Source organism: Emys orbicularis, chromosome 4 (genome assembly GCF_028017835.1).
Source record: "Emys orbicularis isolate rEmyOrb1 chromosome 4, rEmyOrb1.hap1, whole genome shotgun sequence".
NCBI classification, from domain to species: domain Eukaryota; kingdom Metazoa; phylum Chordata; order Testudines; family Emydidae; genus Emys; species Emys orbicularis.
Genome location: NC_088686.1, coordinates 43,487,710 through 43,515,285, shown reverse-complemented (window position 1 = coordinate 43,515,285; position 27,576 = coordinate 43,487,710). Strand labels below are relative to the sequence as shown.

The window sequence follows — 27,576 nt, the reverse complement described above, 5'->3', positions numbered from 1 at the left end:
CCTCCACGGGGCCCTGGCCCCGCCCATTTCCCACCCCCAGCCCCGCCCCAACTCCGCCCCTTCCCCACCCCAACCCCGCCCTAACTCCGCCCCTTCCTCCCTCCCACTCCCAGCCACGCGAAAAGGGCTGCCCGAGCGCTACCGGCTTCACGGTTTGCCGGGCAGCCCCCAGACCCTGCGCCCCCGGCCGGCGCTTCCCCAGCGCAGCGGAGCCCGGGAGGGGAAGCGCCCGGCAAACCGTGAAGCCGGTAGCGCTCGGGCTTCGGGCAGCCCCCATGCCTCCGGACCCTGCGCCCCCGGCCGGGCACTTCCCCTCCCGGGCTCCAGCGGCGCAGGGTCCGGAGGCATGGGGGCTGCCCGAAGCCCGTAGCGCTCGGCTCTTAAGACTTAAACAGAGCCGAAGAGTCAGGGGAGGAGCAGAGCCGCCGCGGCCGGAGGCTCTGCTCCTCCCCTGACTCTTCGGCTTTGTTTAAGAGCCGAGCTGCCCGAGCGCTACCGGCTTCGGGCAGCCCCCATGCCTCCGGACCCTGCGCCGCCGGAGCCCGGGAGGGGAAGTGCCCGGCCGGCGGCTGGGGTCCGGAGGCAAGGGGGCTGCCTGAAGCCCATAGCGCTTGGGCGGCTCAGCTCTTAAACAGAGCCGAAGAGTCAGGGGAGGAGCAGAGCAGCCGCGGGAGGGGAAGTGCCCGGCCGGCATTTTTCCCGGACATGTTCGGCTTTTTGGCAATTCCCCCCAGACGGGGGTTTGATTGCCGAAAAGCCGGACATGTCCGGGAAAAACCGGACGTATGGTAACCCTACTAATCCAAAGTATCTGAAGGTGACCAAAGAGCTTGCAGTTAAATGTGGGTGGTGGACAATTCTGGGTGGGAGCGGGACTCTTAAGGATTGAGGAGACTGAGGATTTGGGGCTCAGCAGGAATGGGCCCTTGGGAATCAGGGGAGGGAGTAAACAGACCCTTGAGAATTGGGGGAGAGGAGCCCTTGGGAGCTGGGTAATGACAGGCCCTTGGGAGCAATGGGTCCGGCTTTGGAGGGGGGGCAAGAAGTTCCCCAGAAGAAAAGGCTTGTGTGTCACGGGGGTAGGATTGGGGGGTGGGATGGGTGCAGTGGATTCTATGCGGTGATGAGCAGTTAGGTGGGGCTAAGCAGGAGCGAGAAGGGACCTGGGAACCCCCAACAGGAGATGGGGTTACAGGAACCCGGGGGTAAGTATCAGAGGGGTAGCCGTGTTAGTCTGGATCTGTAAAAAGCAACAAAGAGTGCTGTGGCACCTTATAGACTAACAGACGTATTGGAGCATAAGCTTTCATGGGGTGAATAACCACTTCGTCGGATGCATGTAATTGAAATTTCCAGAGGCAGGTATAAATATGCAGGCAAGAATCAGTCTAGAGATAATGAGGTTAGTTCAATCAGGGAGGATGAGGCCCTCTTCTAGCAGTTGAGGTGTGAACACCAAGGGAGGAGAAACTGCTTTTGTAGTTGGCTAGCCATTCACAGTCTTTGTTTAATCCTGAGCTGATGGTGTCAAATTTGCAGATGAACTGAAGCTCAGCATCAGACGGGTAGCCGTGTTAGTCTGAATCTGTAAAAAGCAACAGAGCTCAGCAGTTTCTCTTTGGAGTCTGGTCCTGAAGTTTTTTTGCTGCAGGATGGCTACCTTTAAATCTGCTATTGTGTGGCCAAGGAGATTGAAGTGTTCTCCTACAAAAAGCAACAAAGAGTCCTGTGGCACCTTATAGACTAACAGATGTATCGGAGCATAAGCTTTCGTGGGTCAATACCCACTTTGTCAGACACATGCGTCTGACGAAGTGGGTATTGACCCACGAAAGCTTATGCTCCAATACATCTGTTAGTCTATAAGGTGCCACAGGACTCTTTGTTGCTTTTTACAGATCCAGACTAACACGGCTACCCCTCTGATACTGTTCTCCTACAGGTTTTTGTATATTGCCATTCCTAATAACAGAGCCCCAGAGAATGCGGGCGGGTGAGATGGGGAGGGCAGTGCGGTGCCGAGGGAGGCTGGCGGCCCTGGAAAGCCCCTCCCCGGGGTGTCAGGCCTCCCCCGCGCGGGAGGTGTCTGAGCATCTGGAGGGCAGAGGCCTCACCCCATTGGCGCCGTCTTCGTCCCCACTCGCCGCGGCGGCCCCTTTAAGGGTGGGCGAGGTTTGGTTGTTAAGGACGCTGGAGGCGGGCCCGGCCCAGCTCTAGCGAGGCCCAGTTGCGGGATGGAGGCCGAGCTGGGGCTGGGCGAGGAGCCGCGCAAGGGGGCAGCCGGGGTAAGAGGGACCCGTCCCCGGGGGGCAGCCAGCAGGGAGCGCTCAGCCCGCCCCGGGCCCGCGCGGTGGTGCAGGGCGCTGGGGATCTCTCCCCGTTCCCCGGGGGGCAGGGCTGCTTCCCGCTGCTGGGCCCAGGGCGGACTGCGAGAGCGGGCCCCGCCGAGCCCCCTCCATCCCCTCCTCCTGCCGGGGGCTCTGACCCCCCCGCCACCGCCCCCTACATCCCCTCCCCCTGCCGGGGGCTCTGCGCCCCCCCCCCCCCGCCGCCGCCGCCGCCCCCCCTTCTCCTGCCGGGGGCGCTGCCCCCCCCCCGCAGCCGCCCCCTCCATTCCCTCCCCCTGCTGGGGGCTCTGCCCGCCGCCCGTTCCCTCGCTGAGGGTTGTGCCCCTTACCCCGGGGCTCTGCTGTTCCGCCCTCTATGACCCCACCCGGGGCACCACTAACCACGTGAGAAGCCCCAGTCCCTGTTTCTAATCACGTACAGTCAAAGACGACCCATGGCATCCAAAGGGCTTGGGGGAGAGGAATACAATCCTCCCTATACAGCCGTTCATCTACATCTGATTTATTTTGTCCTTATACAAATCTAAGTGTTGGCTCTCCCCAGCTGCCCCTGATGCTGTTGCCAATTGGCTGTTTTTTTTAAATGCCCCTTGCTGCTGAGGTGAGTCTGGAGAAGGGACTTGGAGGAGAGTTTACTGGCCTTGTAGATCAGTTCAGGCAGTGTGTACCATGCAAAGGGGGCCACTTGGAAAATGGTCCAGAGATGGCTGTGTGAGCAGTGAACAAATGATGGTCCTGGTGCTTGTATTGTTTTTGTCCTGTTTGTGATTCTTACAGTACAGTGCTAATGTTGCATTAGGGAAGTTATTTGGATTCTCTCTCCGTCACCATGCACTTGCTGCCCTGAAGTTGCTACTGTCAGTAACTATCAGAGGGGTAGCCGTGTTAGTCTGAATCTGTAAAAAGCAACAGAGGGTCCTGTGGCACCTTTAAGACTAACAGAAGTATTGGGAGCATAAGCTTTCGTGGGTAAGAACCTCACTTCTTCAGATGCAAGATGTCAGTAACTGTGCTCTCTGCCCCCCCAGATGGCCAAGATGGGCCGACGAGCTCGCCAGGATTCCTTTCCTGAGGAGAATCGTCTCAGCAGGAAGAATTCCTCTGCCACTTCTACTGGAGAGGTGGGTACCATGGACAGGATAACAAGCCTGCAGCCTAAGGTGCCACTTAAATCCGACATTGCCCATTACAGAGGATTCTGCATGTCTTGTGGGGTCCTGCTTCACCAGTGTAGGTCTACCCCGACTAAGTCTTGTTCTTACTGCTGGGGCCCACAGTGCCATTCTGTATTTCCCATTACTGTGCTGTCAAATGTCTGACTGAGTGCAGTCCTAGTGTCTCCAACATGTGTAACTGTACTGGGGAGGAGGGCAGACATGGTCTATGATGATTTTCCATGAGAGAGATGTGCATGGTGATATGGAACATGCTGGTATGGGGGAATCTGAGGATCTGCACAGGAGTGCCTCACAAAAAGCAGTGTGATGAATGTAGCTGCTTTCTTCGAGTGATCTTTTTCCACATTAATTCTACTTTTGTTGCTCATGTGCCTCATGCTCACAAGATCAGATTTTTGGCCAGCCGTGTCTGTTGGTCTTGTGTCCTAGGTGCCATCATGTTCCACCCCAGGGCATAAAGGTCTGATGAGGCTCAACCATCCTTCTTCAATCCTTCTTACCATCCATGGCAGTGAGATGGAACCCCTGCAGTGTCTGCCCTTTCTCTGTGCACGGTGCTGGTGTTAGTTAAAACAAGAGGTAGTGACTTAATTAATACATTTTTAGTTAGTAAAAACTATATATAATTTTTTCCTTAAATTTGTTAGACTTGAGTTCCCTCCCCTACCCAGGGTACTAGCATTATAGCAGAAGCTTTAAGACCCATCCTTCACGTGGCACTTGGATGCCTATTAATGATGGACATTCCCAGTACCTACTCTGCTGTTGTATTAATTTTGATGGACTATATGGGCCCAAAGAGTTATAGGTGTTAACGTGATTCTGTCACTGTCCAGCATTAAACAGTTTTACACAAAGTTTGTTGTACAGAGACCTCCGCCTGCTTAGAACATGGCAAATACACCATTAAAAATCTTTAAAACCTTTTATTAAAGATACTGAAAAGAAGGAAAAACAGTTACAGCCTTTGAAATGTAAAGTGTTAAATAAAGATTTTATTTTAACAACATCTCTTGTTCCCTTTCCATTTAGCTGGAGACAGTTTGTGGAAGGAAACCCCCTGCCAGCCCCTTTGACGGTCTTTTAGATGGTATTAAAGATAGAATAAATTGCCTAGGGAGTTGTGGAATCTCCATCTCTGGAGATATTTAAGAGTAGGTTAGATAAATGTCTATCAGGGATGGTCTAGACAGTATTTGGTCCTGCCATGCGGGCAGGGGACTGGACTCGATGACCTCTCGAGGTCCCTTCCAGTCCTAGAATCTATAGTAATAACTATTCTTTTTTTTGGGGGGGGGAAAGAGAAGTTAGTTGAGATGGGCTGGAGCTGTTGTTATTGCTCTTGATGTTAAAGTCCAGTCCTCTTCGCTAGAAGACCAAACAAGACAAACCCATTCAATAGGGGAGAGAAAAGAACAGCAATGATAGAAAATGCAGCTTCTGTCTGTGGTATTGACTTTCACTTGCGACCTCACAGCTGGAAAAACACAGGCACAGCACACAATCTTATCGGCCACTCTGAGACCTGGCAACCTTGTACCAGCTTTAGGCTGCTTAGAGCATTGAATTTAGCTGCCTCTTTTTGGTCATATGCTCACAGCAGTGATATACAGATGCAGAATATACAGTCTTGGCTGGCTAAGTCAAACTCTTCTATGAGATCGAAGGCAAAAAGAGAAGGATAGGAAAAAGAAGAAATAAGATGGGGAAGAAAATGGACATGTGGGAAGGTGACAGTCTCGCATCCCAGGTGGTGGTTGGGATTTAGCCAGACCCAGTGGAGGAGATTGTCATCTGGGTCCCTTTCTCTGGCTAGGTCTGGTCAGGACATTTTTCAGGATCAGGACAATGAAGGCCCAATGGGTCATAGCGAATCCTGGGGTCCCAGGAGACAATGCAGGTGGCAGCCATGATGGTGAAGTTCATTCCTTCTGGTCCATCCATCCCTCACCCAGCCATTGTTGTCAGACAGCTTCTGATTTTCCCCACAAAGTCTTCTATTTTAAGGACCCCAAAAGGGGAGTGATGGCCCATCCTTTCATTATTTTGTTCACCAATTAGGCTTAATTTCTGACACGCTAATTTGGGTCCACTGATTTCCAGTACAACACTTTTCTTCTTTACCAGGTGTGATCTTAACACTGTCCTTGAATTATATTAGTAGGCTTTTTGGTTTGGATTAATTCAGTCTGTCTTGTCTCACTTTTGCACATTATTCCCATTCACATTTGTTATAGGTTATTATGACATTTTATGAACTTTCACAATGAGGGTAGATTTGTAGGCTCAGTTATTACAGTACTGCCCTGGAGAAGGGTCCACCCAGAGCGATGTTCCATTTGTCACTCTTTTTCTAGGCGCAATCTGTGTGAGGGAAGCCAACCTGAAGCTGTTCCTCCTTGAGAATTTGTTGCAAGCCTCCTCGCATACTGAGGAGAAGGCTTCAGCCAGACCTCAGCCATCTGCTGGTGCCTCTCTCTTAGTGCCCTGGTGGGCTGAGATTCCACCCCAAGCTCCTGGGTAACATCTGCTCAGAGCCTCATTTGTCCACTTCTACATCAGTGTTAACAACTTCTGATCAGCAGAAAGGAGCACTGCTCCAGAGATGAGCCAAGGTACTTGTCACCATCCCCAGCACCTGAGTCACTAGACTCTTGTCTTGGGCTCATTTGTTTAAGGGCCGTAATCTTAGAAAGGCTCCTTCTGGTGTCCTGGTGCTGACCTCTAAAACAGCAGGTGCAGTGCCCACTCAATTGGCAGACTGCGCTGCCCTTGGTACCCACCCTGGCACTGAATGACTGAGTACCTGTAGCCTCTGCACTCAGAGCTTCAGTATCGTGCACCTCAGTACTGACTAGCTCTGTGGTACCCGCTACTTTGGCAAAGACTAAGGCCTTGGCTACACTTGCAAGTTACAGCACAATAAAGCAGCCCCGGGTGCCCTAGCTCACTCCCCGTCCATATTGGCAAGGCAAGTAGAGCACTCTGACTCCGCAGCTACAGTGCTGCTGGTACTCCACCTCGGCGAGTGGAATAACGTTTGCTGCGCCCCCATTGGAGCGCCGCGGCGCTAGTGTGAACGAGATGTTGCGTTACTGCGCTGTGATCAGCCTCTGGAAACATCCTGTAATCCCCTTAAGTCAAGTGGCCACTCTTGTCATTGTTGTGAAATCGGCTGCAGGAATGCGGAAATGCCCTTTCAAAGCTCCATTTTGGAGAAGCCGGCTGCTTATCAGCTCTGAGAAAAAGCAAACATTTACTGTTTGCTTTGAGTGAGTGAGAGAGAGGCGGGGAGGGGAGAGGGGGGGTCTGAACTTATAAGACAGCATGCTGACACACTCTCAGCAGCCCAAAAACTCTCTCTCTCTCTCTCTCTCTTCCCTCCCCCCCCCACATACACACAACACACTCCCTGTCACAGTCCACCCCCCCACCCTCCCCATTTGAAAAGCACATTGCAGTCACTTGCATGCTGGGATAGCTGCCCATAATGCACCGCTGCAAGTGCCGCAAATGTGGCCACGCCAGTGCCCTTTAAGCTGTCAGTGTGGACAGACTGCAGCACTTTCCCTACTGCGCTCTACGAAGGCGGGTTTAACTCACAGCGCTCTACATCTGCAAGTGTAGCCATGCCCTAAGTGACTGATTGCTGGGCCTGGTAACTGGTCACTTATCCTTGAGAGATTGAAAATGGTGATATCCAAAGCATCTGCTTTGGAGTTACCAGTATGCTAGGTTTGAGGTATGCCTTGTATCACCTCTCCTATGCTTAGACAGGGCATGTGATATAACGGCCCCTCCCTTGGAGTAGCCAGAAGTGGAATCCACGTGGACAATTGCTCGAAAAAGAAAGGTTACTTACTCTGCAGGAACTGTGGTTTTTAGATGTGATGTTCACATGTAGTCTATGACCTGCTCCCTCTTCCCATTACTATAGAGTTCTATACCACTTGGATTCTATACTGGCAAAGAAATTGAGGGATGGTTGGGCCTTGCTCAGCCTTTTATGCCCTGAGGGAAGTGTGTGGGGGGGGAGGGGAGGGGTTGCACGAGGGCACCTAGGACACACACATGGCCCCAATGGACACTGCTAGCTGAAATAATCCAATCTCCTGTGCATGGCGTGGTGTTCTGTCCCCTCTAGTGGCACTGAGACCACTTAGGGATTAATGAGTCTGCTACAGCCTTAGCTAAGGGCCGTGTGGCTTTTAGCTCATGCAGTAGAGGCTCATGCATTTAGCTCCATAAATCCCAGGTTTGATCTCACCTGCTGATGACCGGGGTCTGTCAGTGTTACATGTGCACCAAGAATGAAAACTGTGTGGGTAATATATCATGCAGAACTACAGTTACTGTAGGGGATCTGGTCATACTCAGGAGGCAGTGGCTCTAGGATACATAGCTGCAGCCTCCTGCATATATATATAAATCAATTGTGTGACTTGGGACCCTTTCTGGGCTCTGGTGTTCTTGCAGGTGTATTTATTCTCTAGAACCCCCTTTTCACCACTCTAACCTGCACCTGTGTGTGGTTTGGGACCTTTCATTCTTTAGGGAGAAATGACTTTATCTACTTTCTGTTGGCCTTGTTTGTAACTTGGCTTCCTTCTTAGGCAGTCCCTGGACAAGCATCTGGTTTGTGGCAGCCTCCTGCTGCCTTTGCAGTTGAACGTGCATGACCAAACTCTTGCCTGTCTTGGACTGTTTCACTGACACCCACACATAGCAGATGTAAAATGTAAGCATTGTGAATGGGGGGAGTTGACACTCACTCTCTCCAGGTGTGAATGATTACACGAGGTGTGTGGCAGGGGAGAATCAGGCGCACAGTGTCCTTTAGGTGTTGCTTGTATTCGTTCCAAGCTGAAATCCAGAGACTAGTGTTGGGGGCCTTTCATGGCTTTTCTTTTTTAAATTTCTTTCTCTCTCTTTTCCCCCTGCTGATCATTCTAGGATGAAGACACTGAGGAAAAGGTAGACCTTGTAGGACTAGAGGCTTCTGGGTAGATGCTGGCTTCTCCTAGGGAAACTGGCAGAGCTAACCTGTCAATGCAAGTGGAAATTGCCTTGAAAGGGACTTTCACACAGGAGAATGAAATATAGTAGTCTCATGCCTCAGGCTCAATGACTTGCCTGCTTTCCCTTGACTCTTACTGCTATTCTTTGTTTCATAGGGACTTCCCTCCTTCCTAGCTGATGCATCCTACACTAAGGTCACAGTCATGCATGTTGCCACAGAAATGGTGGGGACATCTGATTCCATGTTGAAGACAATGGGAGTAGAGGAGCTGGGAAGGTGCTATGCCCTCACTGAAAAACATATCAGCAATTAGTGACCAGGGTGTCAAACCAGAGACTGGGTTTTGATTTTATCTATGGTATGCTTGGCAGGATGCCCTAGTGTGAAAGCTCCCCTTTAAGAGTCACAGAGTCCTTCTGGTGCCCATCAGGAGGCCAGTCAATAGACCAACTGGGTTCTAGCTAGGATGTGTGCCTGTACCCTTTCTGTGATGTTCTTCTGCCCCTGGAACTTGGTTGCACCTCTTGTATTCTCACTGCACCAGCTCCTTGGGAAATGTTCTCGCCAGGAGGGAATCGGGTGAGTTTGGGTTTGTGCTGAGCTCCTGAGCTACATGAAGGGAGCTGCAATTTCACTAGTGCTCTTCTGTATGGATTTACCATAACTAAAAGGCATTCCTGTAAATTTCACAGCATTCATTTAGAAAAGGGAGTCCTGACTGCTGTTCAGGATGTACTAGAAACTCATCAAATGGGCAATTGTTTCCTGGGGGAAAGCTTGGAAATGCTTCTGAATTTTCTGAAAAGCTTCTGGGCTATATGTCTTGTGTAGTTTCTGCCTATGGCAGGAGTTGCTATTGCCCAGTCCTCCTGGCTAAAGCTGCTTATTGTATATATTAGATATGCAAAAGCTTCTTTTAGCTGAAGAAAGGTAGAGAAGAGAAAGCACCATCCCAATACCCTAGTGGTAATATGGCATGTCCTAGCTGGTCTTCACTCCCCTCGCCAGAAGGAGCTGGGCATTCTGCAAGGGCTGAGCCCTGGCGGGAAGTTGGAGTGGCCCTCCTTTCTTCTCCCTCACTGCCAGCAGTACTGCTGAGCTCCAAAGCTTGGAAGGAGTGCTTCCTGTCTTGGTCCAAAGGTGAGGGGGAAATGGGTTGCATCCTCTCCAAACAGGAATGTCTTTTTCAGAGCAGATGCTGCCTTCCTCCCAAGGCTTCCCTGAGCTATCTGGTTAAATACCAGCTGATAAACACAGTATCTTATTGGTCTGTGCCATGTGAATCTCTTCCTAAGGCCAGTGCCTCTGGGTCTGATCCTACAAGGTGCTGATTGCATTGAAGTCAGTCGGAGTTGAGGGTGTTTAGCAGCTTGGTGTCAAGCCCTCTGCATGTGATGGGATCTACTGTGCATGAGTCAGCTCAACAGAGAAATGACTGTGTCTGCCACCTAACAGTCCAAACACCACCTGTTACCAGGTCCTCAGTTGTCAATTGTCTGCTGAATCAAAGCTATGGGGGATCAGCCCTTTCTTTGGCTTTTTTATTCCAATCCTCAAAAGCCTGTATGAGGTCCCATTCTGGAGGGGTTATTATGTGTGAAGACTAAAGTCCAGGAAGGAGACTCTGCCTCACACCTCATTACTTCTGGCCACAGGACGTTACTTTCAATTGGTCTGATGCCTGTCGTAGAGAGAGAAACAGCACTGCAATTCACAATTTTCTTTTCATAGTATCATAACAGTTAATGGTAAGAAAGATCCACCTAGTTCACCCATTCTCCTGCCAGGTCAGGGCAGGATCGTTCCGTATGTTAGAAGCTCCAGGGTTGTGTCCCAAGTAGTTTTCACTGTCTCGAGTGATGGAACTTCCCTTGGGGGATGATTCCACAGACTTTCTTCTTGCTGCTGGGAAGAGAATCAACCTAAATCTTCATAGTCTTAATTCTGTCTGGTTAGATCCAATTACATCCCCCTGTATCACCCTAGATCAGCGGTTCCCAAGCCAGGTCCTACTGAGCACTTGCTGGGAATCTGTGGAGAGCTGGTTGGTCACATGGTGGTAGCTCCTCCTGGCTGCTACATTTCATTAAAATAAACAAACAATATTTTCCTGACAGGACTTTTCCATGTGAGCAGTTGTTGCTACAGAGATGTTGTGTGATGCGAGGGAGAGGCGGTGTCAAGGAGGCGATTGTTCTAGTGAGAAGTGATCATTACTATGAAATACTTTAGGACCACCTGGCCTAAATCCCTGCCTTCCCTCCCTAGGGTTTACACCCTTCAGATACCTGGTCATTCTTTATATTGAGTTTACATTTATAAATAATTTTATAACAGGAAAATAAATGGTTAATTGCTGTAGGGTCTGATGGATCAGTAAGTTGCTTATAACCATCTGTAATGCCTATTACTTGTGTCTATAAAATGTTTATAATCTCTATTAATCATTTATTAACCCTTTATAAGACCATTATAAATGGAACCTAACTATCAAGTGTGACCACAGACTTCTGCAGCTACAATACATCCCTCCCTTAGTCATTGCTCAGCCAAGCTGAAATACTTAGCTTCTTTAATCATCTGTTTGAAGTTGGCCCTTCCATTGCCCTGATGACTCATATAGCCCTTCTCTGAACTCCCTTTGGGCTGCACTGAGTGTTTATAATCTGGGCTCTTCCTGTATTAGGTATGTTCCCCACTGGGAGTTGAAGATTATTGAACCAGCAGCATTTGTGCTCTTTGTGTGAATGTGCCTGCTGAAGTCCTGCCCTCCATCCATCTGCCTGCTCTAGGCTGTGTTCTGCATCCCCTGGCTCAGATTTGAATGCCTGCCAGGTTCAACCAGTCATTGGGCTGCGCTTTCCAAGGCTGCCTAGGACACATAGCAAAGGGATGAGAGGCTGGTCAACGGAATAATAAAGGGTCTATCCCTGTATCTCTGCTTTGTGGCAAGGAAGAGAACACAGTTAATCTGGAGGGGCAAAGTGTGTTGGAGGAGTGAGAAAAGGGGTGGGAACAAAGACTCCTGTGTTCTGCTCCTGCTCTGCCACAGATTTGGTGTGTGACCTTGGACAAGTTCCTTCTCCAATCTGTGCCTTAATCCCTTTCTGTTAAGTGGAGATAATGTTGTGTGGAGATTGACTAATACACCTCTACCCCGATATAACGCTGTCCTCGGGAGCCAAAAAATCTTACCACCTTACAGGTGAAACCGTGTTCTATTGAACTTGCTTTAATCCGCCGGAGTGTGCAGTCTCCCCACCCCCCCGGAGCACTGCTTTACCGCGTTATATCCGAATTTGTGTTATATCGGGTCGCGTTATATCAGGGTAGAGGTGTATTTGTAAAGCAGCTGGAAAAGTGCTATTTATTATTATTATTATTTTATTATTTAAATTAAGCTGGTCATTATCAGGAATGCAATCATGATTAATAATGTGAGCTGTTGTTGGAAACACAGGTGAGGAGAATATAAAGCAAAGTACTTTACATATGTAACTTAGTACGGGCCTGATCATGCAGGTGAGGAGCCCCATTAAAATCAATAGCATTACTAGTGTGACTGAGGCTTGCTCACCTGGGTGAGACTTTGCAGGATCAGAGAAAGCAGAAAGTGAAACAGTGTTGTTTTCTTGCCCAGTTCTTGTTCAAGCACCTCACTCTGTATTTGGGTCCCTAGCCCTGTTTACATGGTAAGCTCTAATCTGATTCCATTAGCCACCCCCAAACTTTCTCAGAACCTAAATATTGACCCTACGGCATTCCAGTCTGAGAGTTACAGAAGTCTGAGTAAGATGCTTTTGAGTCCACTGTTGCATATGCCTAGCAGTGGGTTTATCCCAATGGGGGATTATTTATTTATTTCGAGGAAGCATCTGCTCTGTGCTAGGTGCTTTCCCATTACCCCCTGCTCTGAGGAGTTTAGAACGGAAGGAGTCCTGTCTTGCTCCAACAAGATACTTCAATCCTTCTTATTAGTTATTATTTGTATTGTGGTAGTGCCTAGGAGCCGCAGTCATGGACCAGGGCCCCATTGTGCTAGGTGATGTAAAAACAGAACAAAAAGACAGCCCCTGCCCCACAGATCTAATAGTCTAATGAAGATCTCTTGCTCTGTAGGGTTCTGCTGTCCCCCATGATCCTTGAGTATGGAGGAGCCCTCAGCTAAGGCTAACCCCTCTTGGTATGGGCCATGCTACCAAAGCTTTGCATGGTTTGGTGTGGTGTTGGGGGTCGGAGTTGATAGCTCTCACAGCGAGAGGCATCTCAACAGAGCCTGAGAAATAAGTGCCAGCTCCAAGGCTGTATTTCTTGGTGGTGTTTTCAGTTGTGAATGCCATCCCAGATTTGCTTGGCAAACATGTTTGTCCTGGACTGGGCTGAACTTACTTGCCATGTCCAGGAGATTCTGCTGGCTACATGGATTCTGTTATTCTCTGCTATTAGGAGACGCATCATCCACCACAGGGGAGCCAGTGTTTCGGAAGTCATGGGCTGTTACACCTGTATACTTTTGAAGTGGACTTGCTTCTCTTTCCATGTGGTTCTCTGTTGCCTGCAGACATGCTGGACTCCCAGCCATTCCTGGGCCTGCTCAGCTGGAAATTGGCCAGATTCTCCAGGAGGAATCTGAAAAATGCAACTAAACTCATGTTCCCTAATTAGGCCAACTTCCCCAGTGTGAGCCCCAGCATCATATGGCCTGGCGCTCCCCAAGGCCCTGTATTGCCTCTCTCCCACTCCCCCCAGCACCCCAAGTGGCCAGCCAGCAGGGCAGTTATTTTCAGCCTGTTGAGGTTATCTATTGGCCTTTCAATGACATCTTCCTTCATTCTCACCAAAATAGCTCTTCTAATCAGTCACGTTTCCCAGCCTTTTTTGTAGCATCCTCCCTGTTCAGCTGGCCTAGCTGTTGAGTTGCTCAGCAGCTCCCTGGGTGGGGAGGAGACAGACACTGGGAATCCCATGGGAAATAGTTTTATTAAAAGATTTTTCCACACATGTATTTCATGCTTTGAATGCTTCTATCCTGAACCCACTAAAGGAGCTGATGGCAGGGTATAGCTGGATAAGAACATTTGCTACCAGTACATAGCCCTAGGGAGGAGCAAGCTGATAAAGGGACCTTTTTGTGTATAACCAGGATGGGTGGGAGGGGCATTACTGTGTAGCCTTGGGGTGAGGAGGGACATTGTTCTGTAACCCCAGGGTTGGAAAGGATAAGCCATTGGGGGGAGTGAATTGATGTATAGGTGTGAGGAGAGAGGGAAGGATATAAGCCATCGGAGGGCAGGGCCGGGTGCCATATGCTTCAATATGTGTACTTTATTGAAAGGACAGAAACATGGGCCTGATTTACGTAGCTGGATATGACCGTTGTTTTACGGCATGAAGTCCTGACAACTGTTGCACAACATGGGCTGCTGCTGCTTATCCCCTGTGATAGGTGGTAGAGATCTTTTGGGGCCCTAAATGAGTTCCTTGCCATCTTAATGCACCTCTGACCCAATTTTCCTAGTAAAGGGAAGTAAATGTCTACTAGGATAAAAGGGTCCTGGAGAAGTGAAGACCCAGTCCTCCAGGGATTTAGGATACCCCTGGGAACTCCTGGGAGACTGATTTGCTAAAGGCACTTTACTGCTTTCTAAGAAAGGTCTTATAAAAGAGAGGGAGGCCCCTAGGGGGTCTGGTAGTGGGGACCACTCTCCATTATCCTAGGAAGCTAGGGGAGTTGGTTTGGGCAGACCAAGGAATCAGGCCTTCCCCATGTCTTGTTCTGTGTGATGGTTGTACAGACTGGTTTCTTTGTGTGTCTGCCCAGAGGCACTGGGGCTATTTGAGTCAGAATTCTTTTGTTTGGTGATAATTAAAAACTAATTCATGAGCCCTCTCTGAGGAGGCAGCTTTTCTTAGCTGTAGAGGAACCTTGGGTGACTTATTATGGAGACTGAAACTGAAGCCTGGCCCTTCTTTCGCTCCACTCTGTGGTTGTTGTTAAATGAAAACAAGGCATCTACATAAAATCCCCCCTGCCACCAGACCTCCACCCCCCAAAGCTACTGCCTGGGGCAGGGAGCTGGGTCTTGTGCTTCTATCAGATGTTGGGTAGGAGGTATGAGATACATGGGATGGACCACTGCTGACCTGTCGTCATGGCCTCTCAGGTTGGGATTGAGGCCCATGTGCCCTCTGACACACACTGTTGGTGTTGTTTGAGTTCATATTTTCTGCACAGAGTGCTGATGGCTCCCAAGGGGTGTCGTGATGATGAAGGAGAATGAATCCACATCTCCAATCCCTTCTGAGCATCTGTTTATGGGAAGGATCCAGTGCATCCATAACCTGCCTCTGTAACACTAATCATCTCTCTGAAAGGATTGCCTGTTCCTCAAGTTCCAAAGAGAGGCAGTTGAGGTGCTTCCAGCACCCACAAAGCTCCTTTACCTCTGCAGCTGTAGAGGCACAAGATAAATAGGAGTCTGGACACCCCACCCCACCCCCCCAGTGACGTAGGGAGCAGAGGAGAAGCCACCATAGCAGTAATTCTATCTGACAAGGAAGAGGAAGTAACTGAGAATAGTAGTGAGGAATAGGGGTTCACAACTCCTAGCAAGGTATGACTAATAGGATTCAGGTAATTATGGGGGGGCAGTGAGCAACATGCAATAGATTGTATTTAAACTCTACTGGTGAGGAAGGAGGTCTGGGGAATCCTTAAAAGGCACCATCACAAAGATACAGCAGACTGAATCCCTGTAGGAAAAAAAAAAATTAAAGGACCAAGCCATGACCATTGTGCAAAGGACATTTTCCAGGGACTGAAGGTAAGAGAGCTTCTGGAAATGGGTATCTGAACAAGAATATATAATTTAGTTAAAACTTGGAAAGAGCTAAGGGCAACAAGAAAACCGAAGTAGGTTATGTCTGTACTAGAAATGCTATGGCAGCACAGCTGCAGCTGTGCCACTATAGGTAGACAGCAACAGAGAATCCTGTGGCACCTTTAAGACTAACAGATGTATTGGAGCATAAGCTTTCGTGGGTGAATACCCACTTCGTCAGACGCATGTAATGGAAATTTCCAGAGGCAGGTATAAATATGCAGGCAAGAATCAGTCTGGAGATAACGAGGTTAGATCAATCAGGGAGGGTGAGGTCCTCTGCTAGCAGTTGAGGTGTGAACATATATTTCTTCTATCACTGTAGTAAGTCCCCCTGTCCAGGAGGCAGTAGCTGGGTTAATGGAAAAATTCTCCTGTTGACCTAACAGTGTCTACACCAGGACTTAGGTCAGCTTCATTATGTTGCAACGGGTGTGAAATTTTTTGTAGACCTGGACGATGTATTTAAACTGACCTAACCTTTGTAGTGTAAACCAGCCCCTAATTAATGCAGCCAAAGAGGCTAAAGAGAAAAAAGTATTTTATAAGCATGCCAAGAAATGGGAAAAGCTACACTAGAAAGTTGTCCACCAATAAACCAGGGTGACACCAATTGAGAACTGCTGGGTGCTCATCATTTTGAAAGTCCATTCATTTATTTAGGCACCTAACTATGAAGTTAGGGGCACAGAGGTCTTGACTACTTTTGGTCATTAAAAATCCTACATCCTACTTCATAAAAATTGGGGTATCTAGGCTGGAATTTGGCCAATACACCAGAACTGTATCCCTAAATTCCATGTGAAGTTTCAACTGGACATTACATTCTTTTTAGTTTTGTCTTGAGTTCTTATTTAGGGCTGCTTGGGGCAGCCACATCCATCTCAGAAGTGGCTGTATTTTGGTGATGTGTGACATGATGCTTACATTTTAATTTGTAAAACACTTTGAAATTTTTAGATAAATGATGCTATATAATTAATTAATGATTGCAACAAGGGATGTGGTGGATTCACCCTTACAGGAAAATTTTTAATCAAGATTAGATTTTTTTTTTTTTTTCTAAAAAATATGAATATTTCAATTAGGCATTTAAGTCCTTTGGCCTGAGTTCTACTGGAGGTCAGACTAGATAATCACAGTGGTCCCTTCTGGTCTTAAAACCTATGAATAAATGTAAATTATTATTTTAAAAAATGTATATGGTACACTAACCTAGTTATGGTACTTTACAGGCAAATAGACAAAGATACAGCCAATGATCCTCAACTGATTCTTGGCCTGGCCATCACTGTGGCTGAATATTCCTTGTAGGTAATCCTGAAAGGATTACTGGGTTTATTGCAACAGAAATAAAGGAGCTGTGGGAATAGTGGAGGGTTAGTGTTCTGGACATTAAGAGCCACATGGTCTGTGTGTTCAGTGGGGAGAGGTTGTAAGGTGGGTGAAGCAGTGGGGTTAAATCCCAATTACACAGTGAAGTCATGTCTTGGTGATAGACCAGGGCATGTTTTCAGAAGTACCCTCTAAGGTTGGGTGCCTGAGCTGAAGCAACCTTGAACCTGAATGTTGACCTTAATAGTTTGGGATTAAAACCCAAGTACTCTGGGAAACAGGATTTGGGGCAGAGGCTGGAGGTATTGGGTCCTCCCCTCGGTTCTGTCCCCTTGACTCTTTGGCAGCATTCATGTAACTCATCAGACACATGAGGTGTTTTTGAATGTGCCTGTGCAGAGGCTGTATGTCTGGGGGACATGGGCTGTAGGCTGTCTGTGGGATTGTGTAGAGCTGTGGAGGGATCTGAGCAGGAGGGTCAAGGTTGCATGTATGGGGAAGGACAGTTGTGTGAGGAGATGTAGGGGTGGGGTATGTGTAGGGTTTTTTTGTATGTGCGCGCGCCCATATGTGGTGTGGTTTTTTCCCCTTTTTTTCTGGGCTCGGGAGCACACAAATCATCTGAATTCAAAATGCTCCTTTTTTGGCACTGCAGCCTCTTCTGTAGTTTGGCATCTTAAGAATCTGGGGGAATCGTGTAAAGATCAGAAAACTCCATTCACTTGGGGCCCTGAAGGCTTTGCATTCTGTGACATGGTCATTCCAGTCGACTGAGCTCTGTCCCCTGCGGATGAACCCATATAAGGAGGCCATTTCCTGCACTTCACGTTCCCTGCCTGTCCCTCTGACCTCCCGCGCTCCCTTTGCTGAAGAAAGCCAGTATTTTGGAACTGCAGCTCCCAGCTCATTTCTGTTCCCTGTTTATTTTTGGAGAGTGCCTATTTTTGCTCCTCCCAAGGAGCTATGCAGGGTCATGCCCCCTCCTTACAGCAGGCAGCAGTTGCCCCTGGCAGGCTGTGTCCATTTCCCACACTCTCAAACAATACTCCTGCTTCTAGAAACAAACAGAGGAGACCCTCTGCCTCAGGGTTACCACCAGCCTTTCCTCATTGAGAAGCTGGAGACCCTTGGCTGGCCTTGTCGCAGAGTTATCCTCCTCCCGCGCCCCTCACTCTGAGACCAGGAAATCTTCAGTATTCACTCATCCCTTCCCCCTTTCTTAACTAAAGTTCAGGAGAATGTCCCCATTCTGCTGCCCCTGCCTAAGGGTTGAAGCTCCCTTGGGGTTACTATGCTGCTCTCCACATTTGGTGCTGTAGTCTTATGAATCTCTCTAGACCACCTGCTTTTTCTGGACAGAGTCCTTTGGGGCTATGAAAATCTGAAATTGTTTGCTCTGCCCTGCCCCATCACACACACTACTGCGTGTCATGCAAACTGCTAAGGCCTCTGCCGTATCAGGTACTTTATACTTCAGTACCGTGGGAGAGGGGAATTGAGCCCAAAGCTGAGGTGGCATGGGCTGGACACACAGAACAGCGGCCTACTGGCTCCCCTTATGGTCTCGGAAATTCTTATCCCAATCCCTGAGCCACATCCCCGCCTGCCTATTGCCATGGCCACACAGCACGTCATAGAAAGGAGCAAGATAATAGGAATAATTATCTTCTAAAAGTCCAATTCAGTCTCCTAATGTGCCTTAGTGTGTCTTGTCCTGTCCGTCTGCCTGTCTTGAACAGAGAGCTCCTCGGGGGTAGGGAATGTGTTAATTTGTTGTGCACTTATGATATGAAACAAAAATGAGTGCAGTTTAACAACACTAAACTGCAGATGCACTCTCCTGGAGAGGGCAGCACCCACAGGCTGGACTGCCACCATAACCGGCATGTTTTGGCTAGGCAGCATCTGAGCCTTGTGTATGTGAACTTGAGACTCAGCTAGGACCCTGGATACAGTGATGCATCCTGTGTTGTCTCAGACACTTTAAAACCTGCCTGGCAACATTTCTGTTCCTTTGTTTTGTAAAACACTGTTAAAAACAGGACCTCAGTGTTGGACTCAAACTTCTTGCCAGGTAACTCTCTGCAGGGGTCAATATGAGTGAATCTAGTGTGAGGTGGTCTGGTTGGAACTGGGTATAACATATCATCTTTCTTGTGTGTCTCTCTTATTCTTAAAGGGCCCCCCACCTAAACCCCCACGCCGTCAAGGAGGCTGGGCAGATGATCCTGTAATGGCACCTTCCAAGTGAGTACCAGCTTCTTTCTTTCTCAGGGTGGGCTTAGGCATAGATTGATTGAACATCATCTTTTAGGGCTTGCTGTCACAACCACTAGGGTTATCTTCCTGAACCTCGTATGCTGCCTCAGTCTCTAATGCTATTGTGAGCCAGCCCTCCAGACCACCCAACCCAGAGTGTCCATCCTGCTGGGGGCAGCTGACTGACTCTCCTTATGTGCTACTCTACTCAGGCCTCCAGATCTGTGGGAAACCAGTGACAGCATATCCCTTGCCTGCTGCAGTAATTGGGAAGGGGTGTGTGTGGGTGGGGGGGTTTAGGAACATGTCCAGGAAAATACTCTTCCTGGCTGAGCTCTTTCCACAAGAGGATCCCATTGGTGAATAGTGGAGTCCCACTGGCAGCCAGGGCATTCCACAGAAGGAATCAGGATTTTGTGTCCAGCCTTGGTGGAAGAGTGAAATTGCTCAGTGTTTGTGTGTGTTTGGTTGCAGGAATGTACTGTCTAGGAAGAAGTCATTATGGAGGGATCCCACATTGCCGGGGGCGGTCAGGGATGGAATTCAGGGAAGAGAGAAATCAGGAGGTGGGACTCAGTATAGCTGGAGAGTCCAGGATGGAAGATGTAGGGACTCTAGAGGAAAGGGGAGATCAGGACATGCCAAGAGATGGGGGATCTGGACTAAGGGCAGGTGGAGTTGAGAGGTGAAAACTTCAGGCTACTCACCAAAGGCTGTAAAGTTAACTGGGCTCTGCTTTCGTGGGTGACGGGTTGGATCACAGAAACCCCCTTGGGAGCTGCCACCTGATGTGCAAAGACTACCTCTGCTCCTGTTTTCCCTGCCAGCTCAGGACTCCAGCACCCTGTCTTGCTGAGCCAGACACTCCCGTCTGGCTCCAACACAGACACAGGGTCTGAATCACTTGTCCCAAAGCTGCAAGTTTACCTGAAAACAGCTCACAGAAGTGTGCTTGTCTTTAGCACTCAGATGCCCAACTCCCAATTGGGTCTAAACCCAGATAAATCTGTTTTACCCTGTTTAAAGCTTATGCAGAGTAAACTCATAAATTGTTCGCCCTCTATAACACTGATAGAGAGATATGCACAGTTGTTTGCTCCCCCAGGTATTAATACATACTCTGAGTAAATTACTAAATAAAAAGTGATTTTATTAAATACAGAAAATAGGATTTAAGTGGCTCCAAGTAGTAACAGACAGAACAAAGTAAGTCACAAGCAAAATAAAATAAAATGCGCAAATCTATGTCTAATCAAACTGAATACAGATAATCTCACCCTCAGAGATGCTTCAGTAAGCTCTTTCTCAGACTGGACACCTTCCAGGCCTGGGCACAATTCTTTCCCCTGGTACAGCTCTTGTTCCAGCTCAGGTGATAGCTAGGGGATTCTTCATGATGGCTCCTCTCTCTCTCTGTTCTCTTCCACCCCTTTATATATCTTTTGCATAAGGCGGGAACCCTTTGTCCCTCTGGGTTTCCATCCCCCCTCACTGGAAAAGCACCAGGTTAAAGATGGATTCCAGTTCAGGTGACATGATCACATGTCACTGCAAGACTTCCTTGCCCACTTGCCAGCACACACATATACAGGAAGACTCACAGGTAAACACAGCCATCTGCGGATAATGGTCCTTGTTAATGGGAGTCATCAAGATTCCAAACCATCATTAATGGCCCACACTTTACATAATTACAATAGGCCCTCAGAGTTACATTTTATATTTCTAGTTTTAGATACAAGAGTGGTACATTTATACAAATCAGATGATCATACTCAGTAGATTATAAGCTTTGTAATGATACCTTACAAGAGACCTTTTGCATGAAGCATATCCCAGTTACGTTATATTCACTTATTATCATGTTTTTATAAAACCATATAGACTGCACAACGTCACACCTGTATTATTATTTCTCTAGCATCCTGAAGTATGCTGGACACTTCAGAGATTTGATATGGTAGGTTCTTGGCCAGGGAAGCTTCCAGTCTAATTAGACACAAATCTGACAAAGGAGCAGGAGAGAAGATCAAGGGGGATGGCGCATCTCTGTGGGAGACCTGGTTAGCTTGGCATCTCAGGCACCTTCTGGCTTGAGTAACGCTCCAAGACTCAGTGGAAGTGGCCACTTGATGCAAGCCGTTATTGATCACTATTAAGGGCCACAGAAGAAATTTTTTGACCGTTTCTGGTAACTGTCAGTTTTAGGGGCATTATTCTGATTTTTTTGAAATCAAAGATGGGAAAGGAAGGGTTTGGATAATCCCCTGTTGTCATTTGTCTTTTCTTTGTGACTCCAGCTGTGGATTCTTCAAACACTGATTTCTCCATCTGTCTCCATTCCTTCCTTCCAAGATGCCACTGCTACTAGGGTTGTTTCTACAACATATCTCGTACTAAATTTTGCTTGTGAAGTGTCTGAGTCATAGGCTGATGTCACACATGTTGCTGCAGCTGGGTTGTCTCTATTTTCCCAAGGCTTATCTATGCACAGCTTTTGTACCAATTTGACTGACTATTTTGGTTTGGAAGGCCATCTAGTTAAATCAGTACAACACGCTTCCCCCCCACCTCCTCCCTCACTGTGTGGTTGCGGTTATGCTGTTATTGATGTGCTTACGTTGATATAGCTACTGCCAGTATAAGCACTGATACCAGTTTAACTGTGCCCATGCTAGGAGACTGCATCCTTTAAATATATTGGTTTCTAAACTGGTGGAGTTAAATCAGTGCAAAACCAGCGTGTAGACAAACCCTCAATGACTTTTACTTAGGAAGGGAGGGTTGGAGATGGGACTGTAGTTAGATTTTTCTCTGTCATGTGCAGATATATTGCAGATCAGCTAGTCTATGCATCTATTTATGTAATGGCCTTGTAGTTGTTGTTCTGTCCCCTTATGCAGCCTCACCTCTTCATTCCAGTTCTGACTATGTTGCCTGTTGCACTGGTAGCCTTGTTGATTTATCTGCAGTGGCACTTAGACTTCTTTCCTGCTACATTACTAGTTTCCAGAGCCTGTCAGTGTGAGCAAGTCACTTGAAATTGTCCTTCCAATGTATGCCCCCTGGGAGTTGTCATGGCAGAATTTCATCTACCATTTTGTTTTCCATTGTTCCTAGTTTTGCTGGATCCTTCTGGAGCCCCTCATAACCCTCTCTGGTCTTGTCTCACCTGGATAACCTATGTCATTAGCATATATCCCACCTTACTCTTGGCTCTGTCTGCCAGATCATTACTACTTCAATCTGTTGCAAGGTGGGGGTAGGTAGCCTGTGGTTCTCTCCATACTCTATTTCATTTAAAAAATACTTTGCATGAATAGTGTCGTTCATCACAAAGGTTCCAAAAGCATCTACAAATCTGTCACTTAATTTCTAGAGGCCACCAAAGTGGCACATTTTACAAATAAGGTTACAAAGAATCAGGCATGAAAAGGTTAATTAGAACTCCCAGTAGCCCGTGAAATAGCTATTCTTATTAGTACCCTCACTTTTATAGATGTGGAAGCTGAGACAAAGAGGTTAAGTGGCAGAGCTGGGACTCTGCTGTAACCGTTACAACACTCCTCACTACTATTTGGCATCATCTATTTTTCTTCCAATGGGGTATCCCTGAAGTTGAACTTCCTCTATATATTTTTAATTTATCTGACGAGAGAAAGGGAAGAAACAGTTTTTCTTAGTGTCAGCCCCAGTGCTACTTATTCCAGCCCTAGCACTCTGATGACTATATAAGTACCTAGATAGATACTTGGGGCCTAATACTCTGCTATACAAATCAATAGTAATAACATCATCGTTTTGCTGTGAATCTGCTCTTCAACCAGCAGAGGGAACCCAAGCTCTGCTATGAGAGCTGTGCTTATGCCCTTGATGGCATCATTGCTGACACTCCTGAAAAACAGTAAATGGTTTATTGCCGTGTTGGCTCATGCGTCATAAGAGGCAAAGAGGCGGAAAAGTGTTTCCCAATGGAAAAAGTCCAGGCTTCAGGCAAAGAGAATTTGTTTTTGAGTATCCATAAGGATTTTTATAAGTGGAAGCATTTATATATATTAAAAAAAAAAAAAAAAAAAGGACTTGCCAGGGTCCCTTTCAATCAAATAATTGCTGTCCTCACCTAAGACACTTCCTTTAGAGTCTCTTCCATTTCTATCTCTGCTAGTCTGTTTCTGCCCTTGCTTTGCTGTAAGGACATTTGCATGAAACCTGGGTCTGTTTCCCTTCATTCTCATCAGCCCTTGTGGTTTAGTTCCCACAAGCCTTTCCTCAGCATCTAGTGGTGGTGTTGAACAAATACAGCCACTTCCTGATGAAAGCTGCTTGCGAAGGCACCTTGAAGTCACCCACAGCATGTGCACACATGAATCTGTTGTGCTCTGGTGGACACGGAGGGTCCATGATGGTGGCATTTTGGGAATAGGTGGCCTTAGGAGTAACTGAAGCTGCTTCCTTTGGAGAAATGGTGGCATGTCCTGGAGAGTAGGTGTGGGCAGGGTATGCCCTGGAGCATGGATATGTTGAAATGTCCTGGGGCAGGAGTGGCAATATAATGCCCTGGAGAGTGCATGTGATAGCAGGGAAGCATTGGTGGACATGTGAGAGAGTAGGGGCAGGTGGGATGCACCCTAGAGCATTGCAGTGGTGGTGGCATGACCTGGGTACTGAAGTTGTTTTGGGCTCTGGAGGGTGGGGAGTGGCAGCACTGGGTCCTGGAGCTGGAAGAATGTGATTTATGGGATTAAGGACTTGAATGCATTGAGGGCTCTGGAGATAAGTAAAGTTAAAGCCATCTGTTACAAGAAGATGGGACTTAAAATATGCTCTCTTGTCTGTGTGAAATGGCCCTTGAGAGCCACTGGTTTATAGAACCTCTGGCCGTCCCTGTCTAGCAAGTGGAAATAGTAAAGTGTCTGTGAGGTTCTGCATTTGGGCATGGCAAGGCGGGAGGGCGTGTCATTTCTTCCACCCTCTATTCCCAATACAGTGTTGTTGAAATAAATCTAAGTATGTGCTTCCCTGTGGTGCTGCCATGTTAGGAGCTGAGTAAGGCTCCTGGCTGTGGGGAAGCCTGTAGCAGGTTCCGTCACCGTGTCTCACCGCCACCTGTAGCTGTTCTCAGCAGCGTGGCGAGAGCAGGCAGAGGAGAGCAAGGTGGCCGAGCGAGGGAGCAGAACTTAGAAGGAGAAGGAAGGAAAGGAAGTCTGATTAAGTTTTGTCTTGAAGTGTCTGTTTTTGGGTTTGTCCCTGCATTGATCTGCAAGGGAATGAGGCAAGTAATGGCCCCTTGGGGACCTTCAGGACTTTCCTCTCAATGTCAGCCGTCATTTTCAATCACTCTCTCCCTCCCAGCCATTAATTTTGGCCCAGGATCATGGGGACTTGTCCATCTATCACTCCTAATTGACACTAAATGATCTGTCAGTTTATTGATGAACGGCAGGAGTGGAATTGTCACAATATATTTTACTTTCTAACAACTCCTCCTGACAATTTTACCTTGTCCATCTCACTCTCCTCACATAAATCTCCATTGGCCTCTCGTTCTTTCTCTTGGGCTGTTCTGGTGCCAGCCGCCTCCATGCCATCGGCACGTGTCAAGGACATCAAGATGGCGATACAGCTGTGGTGTGCAGGCCCAGGGTGTGTGTGAGGGCTGCTTTTTTTTTTTTTTAAATAGGCTGTATGTTCCGGGAATGCTAACTGGTTCCCGTCCTCTTGTCCCTCTATGTCATTGACAGGATAGTATTCTCCTTGCCTCTAGCAACTGGTGGTTATGTTCAGCCCCAGTAAAAGGCAAAAAACAATGGGCAGAAGAGTCACCCTAAGAGACTCCCAGCAGGGCAGTAGCAAGTGGTGAGAGAAATATTTCCCATTTTAATCCAGCACAGTTCTTGGTTACAGTGGGCTTGCCCGTGAAGGGGCGATAATTGGACTTTTGCCCTTTCCTGCTTCTTTGCAATGGGTATTGCTGGCCTGAACTGGGGTGGGGGTTATTTTTTTTTTTTTAAATGTTGTGTTTTCTGTTTGTGTTTTTCTTTGTTAGACATGTAGGTCTTCTCTAACCTGTTTTTCCTGATGGTCACTGCTTGACTGGAGAACCAGTGGGATTATGGTATCACCTGGTGGAGTTGAGAAGGGAATATTTGAGAAAGATCGAGCATCCTAGTCTCGTCAACTGGGAGCAAAGAAAGCTCTCTCTCTAGTTCTCTGCTCCTCCAAGGAGTTCTCCAGCAAAACTAGAGGACACAAAGACCAGACTTGATGTTCCTGATATAACCTCCCTGTGGCCTGCCACTTCCCGCAGCTCCCATTGGCTGGGAATGGCAAACGGTGGCCACTGGGAGCCGTGGGGGGCCGTGCCTGCGGATGGTCAACATAAACAAAATGTCTCACGGCCTGCCAGTGGATTACCCTGATGGGCCGTGTGCCGAAGGTTGCCAACCCCTGGTCTAGAGTGAGGCAGCAGCATATGTGCCCAGAGGCAGAGAAACAGGTGCCTATGGAACTTCTACTGCACAACTGTAGGTGCCGAGTGAGTTCAGGCACCTACAGGTTAGGCGGCAGCTGAACGGGGCTTTTGTGGATCGTAAGGGTGCCTAAAATGGGATTTAGGTGCTTAAGTACCTTTGAGGATCTGCGCTCATGTCTTTTGAGCCAGACAATCTGGCTGGGACAAACATGTTTTCAACATTTTTGTATGGATGCAGGCCAGTTTGATTAGAATTCTTCAAATGTAACCCTTCTCTCGTCTCCCTGTGATGAATCCACTCTCTTAAAATAAAATGTATCTCTGAACATCACATCTTCCCCTTTTCTTCTTTTCTTTTTTATTTTTTTTTAGCAAGAGGGCAGCTTGAAGCAGTTTTGGTTAGAGGTGATTCATAAAAGAGGAGTGGCTTAGATGTGCCAGGAAATATGTTAATATGCAGACTGAACCCTCCCCGCAAGTCTGCAAATGCTCCTGCCCTGCGTGCACTACACACACGCACGCGCACACGCGCACACACGCACACACGCACACACGCACACACGCACACACGCACACACGCACACACACACACGCACACACACACACGCACACACACACACACACACACACACACACACACACATCTGCCCTTGTACCTCTCCAGTGGTGAAAGTCAGGTGGAAAAATAAACTATCTGGCAGCCTTCTGCTCTCCCAATCTTTTTTTTTTTTTTCATTTGGGAAGCATGGCATTCTGGAACACTTTCTCTCTCCCTCTCTCTCTCTCTCAAGGCTATGAGGACTGCAGCGCCACCTGCGGAGAGACTTGGTGCAGTCTGATCTGTTTGTTTCTGCAAGATGTCTGGTCCTCCCCAATAACAGCATTATTTCTGAAAGTAGCTCCTCTGAGAGAAAGGTGGCACATGTTCATGGAGATGTATCTGCCGTTGTGATGTTACTGTTCTCCAGGGAGGGAACTGAGCAAAGAAAAATCAAGTGTGGTTATTAGGGCAAGTCCCCCAAGGAAAAGAGTAGCAGCCCCTTTAAAACTATGCTGGACAGAACCCTGGAGAATAGACGTAGGGACCAATCCTACGCTGGCCAGGGGTGAGGACCAGAGCCTTTCTATCGGAGCTGTGTTGCTTGCAGATCTGTGAGGGAGATCAGCATCTTATCTAACATCCTTTCATGGTGGGATGCCTGTCTCTTAGGCCTCTCCTTGCTTTCATCCCCCCCATTGCAGCTAGATGTGCTCACTGCATGATGCGCAGCCTGAGATGACACAGCTGTTGGCACTGCTGGGAGCTCTGCAAGTTGCACATCTGCCTCACCCAGGTACTTGCCTTAGCTACGTTCTCAGCCCAAGGTTGGGTTTGGATGCAGCTGCTCACATAATTGGCATGTGGGGCTTCTAGATCTGTCATCACACTAAGCCATGTCATAGCCTTTTTGTAAGCAAACAATGAAAGTAAGCAAGAGCACAAACAGGAGCCTCAAGGTAAGAGAGAGGCGCGTGTCCTCTCCAGACAGGTTATGCTGCTTTTGTTTTTGCACATGCTCTGTCACTCTCTGTCTCCACCCGCCCTTCAATAAGCACCAGCATACTTCTCCTGTTCTGTTGTCCCATGAGCCCTCTGCCTAGAGTTTCACCTTGAGCCTGACAGGGAATGTTATTGCAGGTGTGGCCAGCAGGGGGCAAACTTTACACGGGAATAGGCACACCTTCCAGTGCAACTTGAGTCTTGCCCCTGGAATAGAGCCTGCCAGCATTTTGACAAGGCTGGCTCACTTGTTCAGATCTCCTTGGAGTGCTATAGAAAATATGTGCAGATAGAAGCTGAGTGCAACATAGATGTGACATGAGTGGGGAGCAGTCTGGGGAGGGTGTTTGCTGGGTCCCCAGTGGAGGGAGGGTTGGTCACCAGATATCTTGTTGCATAGGTGCTGCGATTTCCCTGCCCAGGAAGCGCTGTCCTGTGGGGATGAGCGGAAGGGTCCGTGCTCTCAGTGCAGGAGGGGAGAAGGCAGAATTGATTTTCCAACAAAAGTGCCTCTGAGCATCAGCCTTTCAGTGTAACTTCTGC

The 27,576-nt window shown here is 48.1% G+C and overlaps 1 protein-coding gene across 1 annotated transcript in view; it reads left to right on the top strand.

Annotated features, from left to right (window-relative positions):
• Positions 1-2,234: 2,234 nt before the first annotated feature.
• The window catches only part of IFT43 (intraflagellar transport 43), a 49,775-nt gene continuing 24,433 nt past the window's right edge, over positions 2,235-27,576 (top strand). Inside the window, exons 1-3 of the mRNA XM_065404376.1 lie at positions 2,235-2,285; positions 3,377-3,469; positions 18,942-19,009. Of these exons, the coding sequence (XP_065260448.1) occupies positions 2,235-2,285; positions 3,377-3,469; positions 18,942-19,009 (212 nt within the window). The remainder of the gene's footprint in view (positions 2,286-3,376; positions 3,470-18,941; positions 19,010-27,576) is intronic.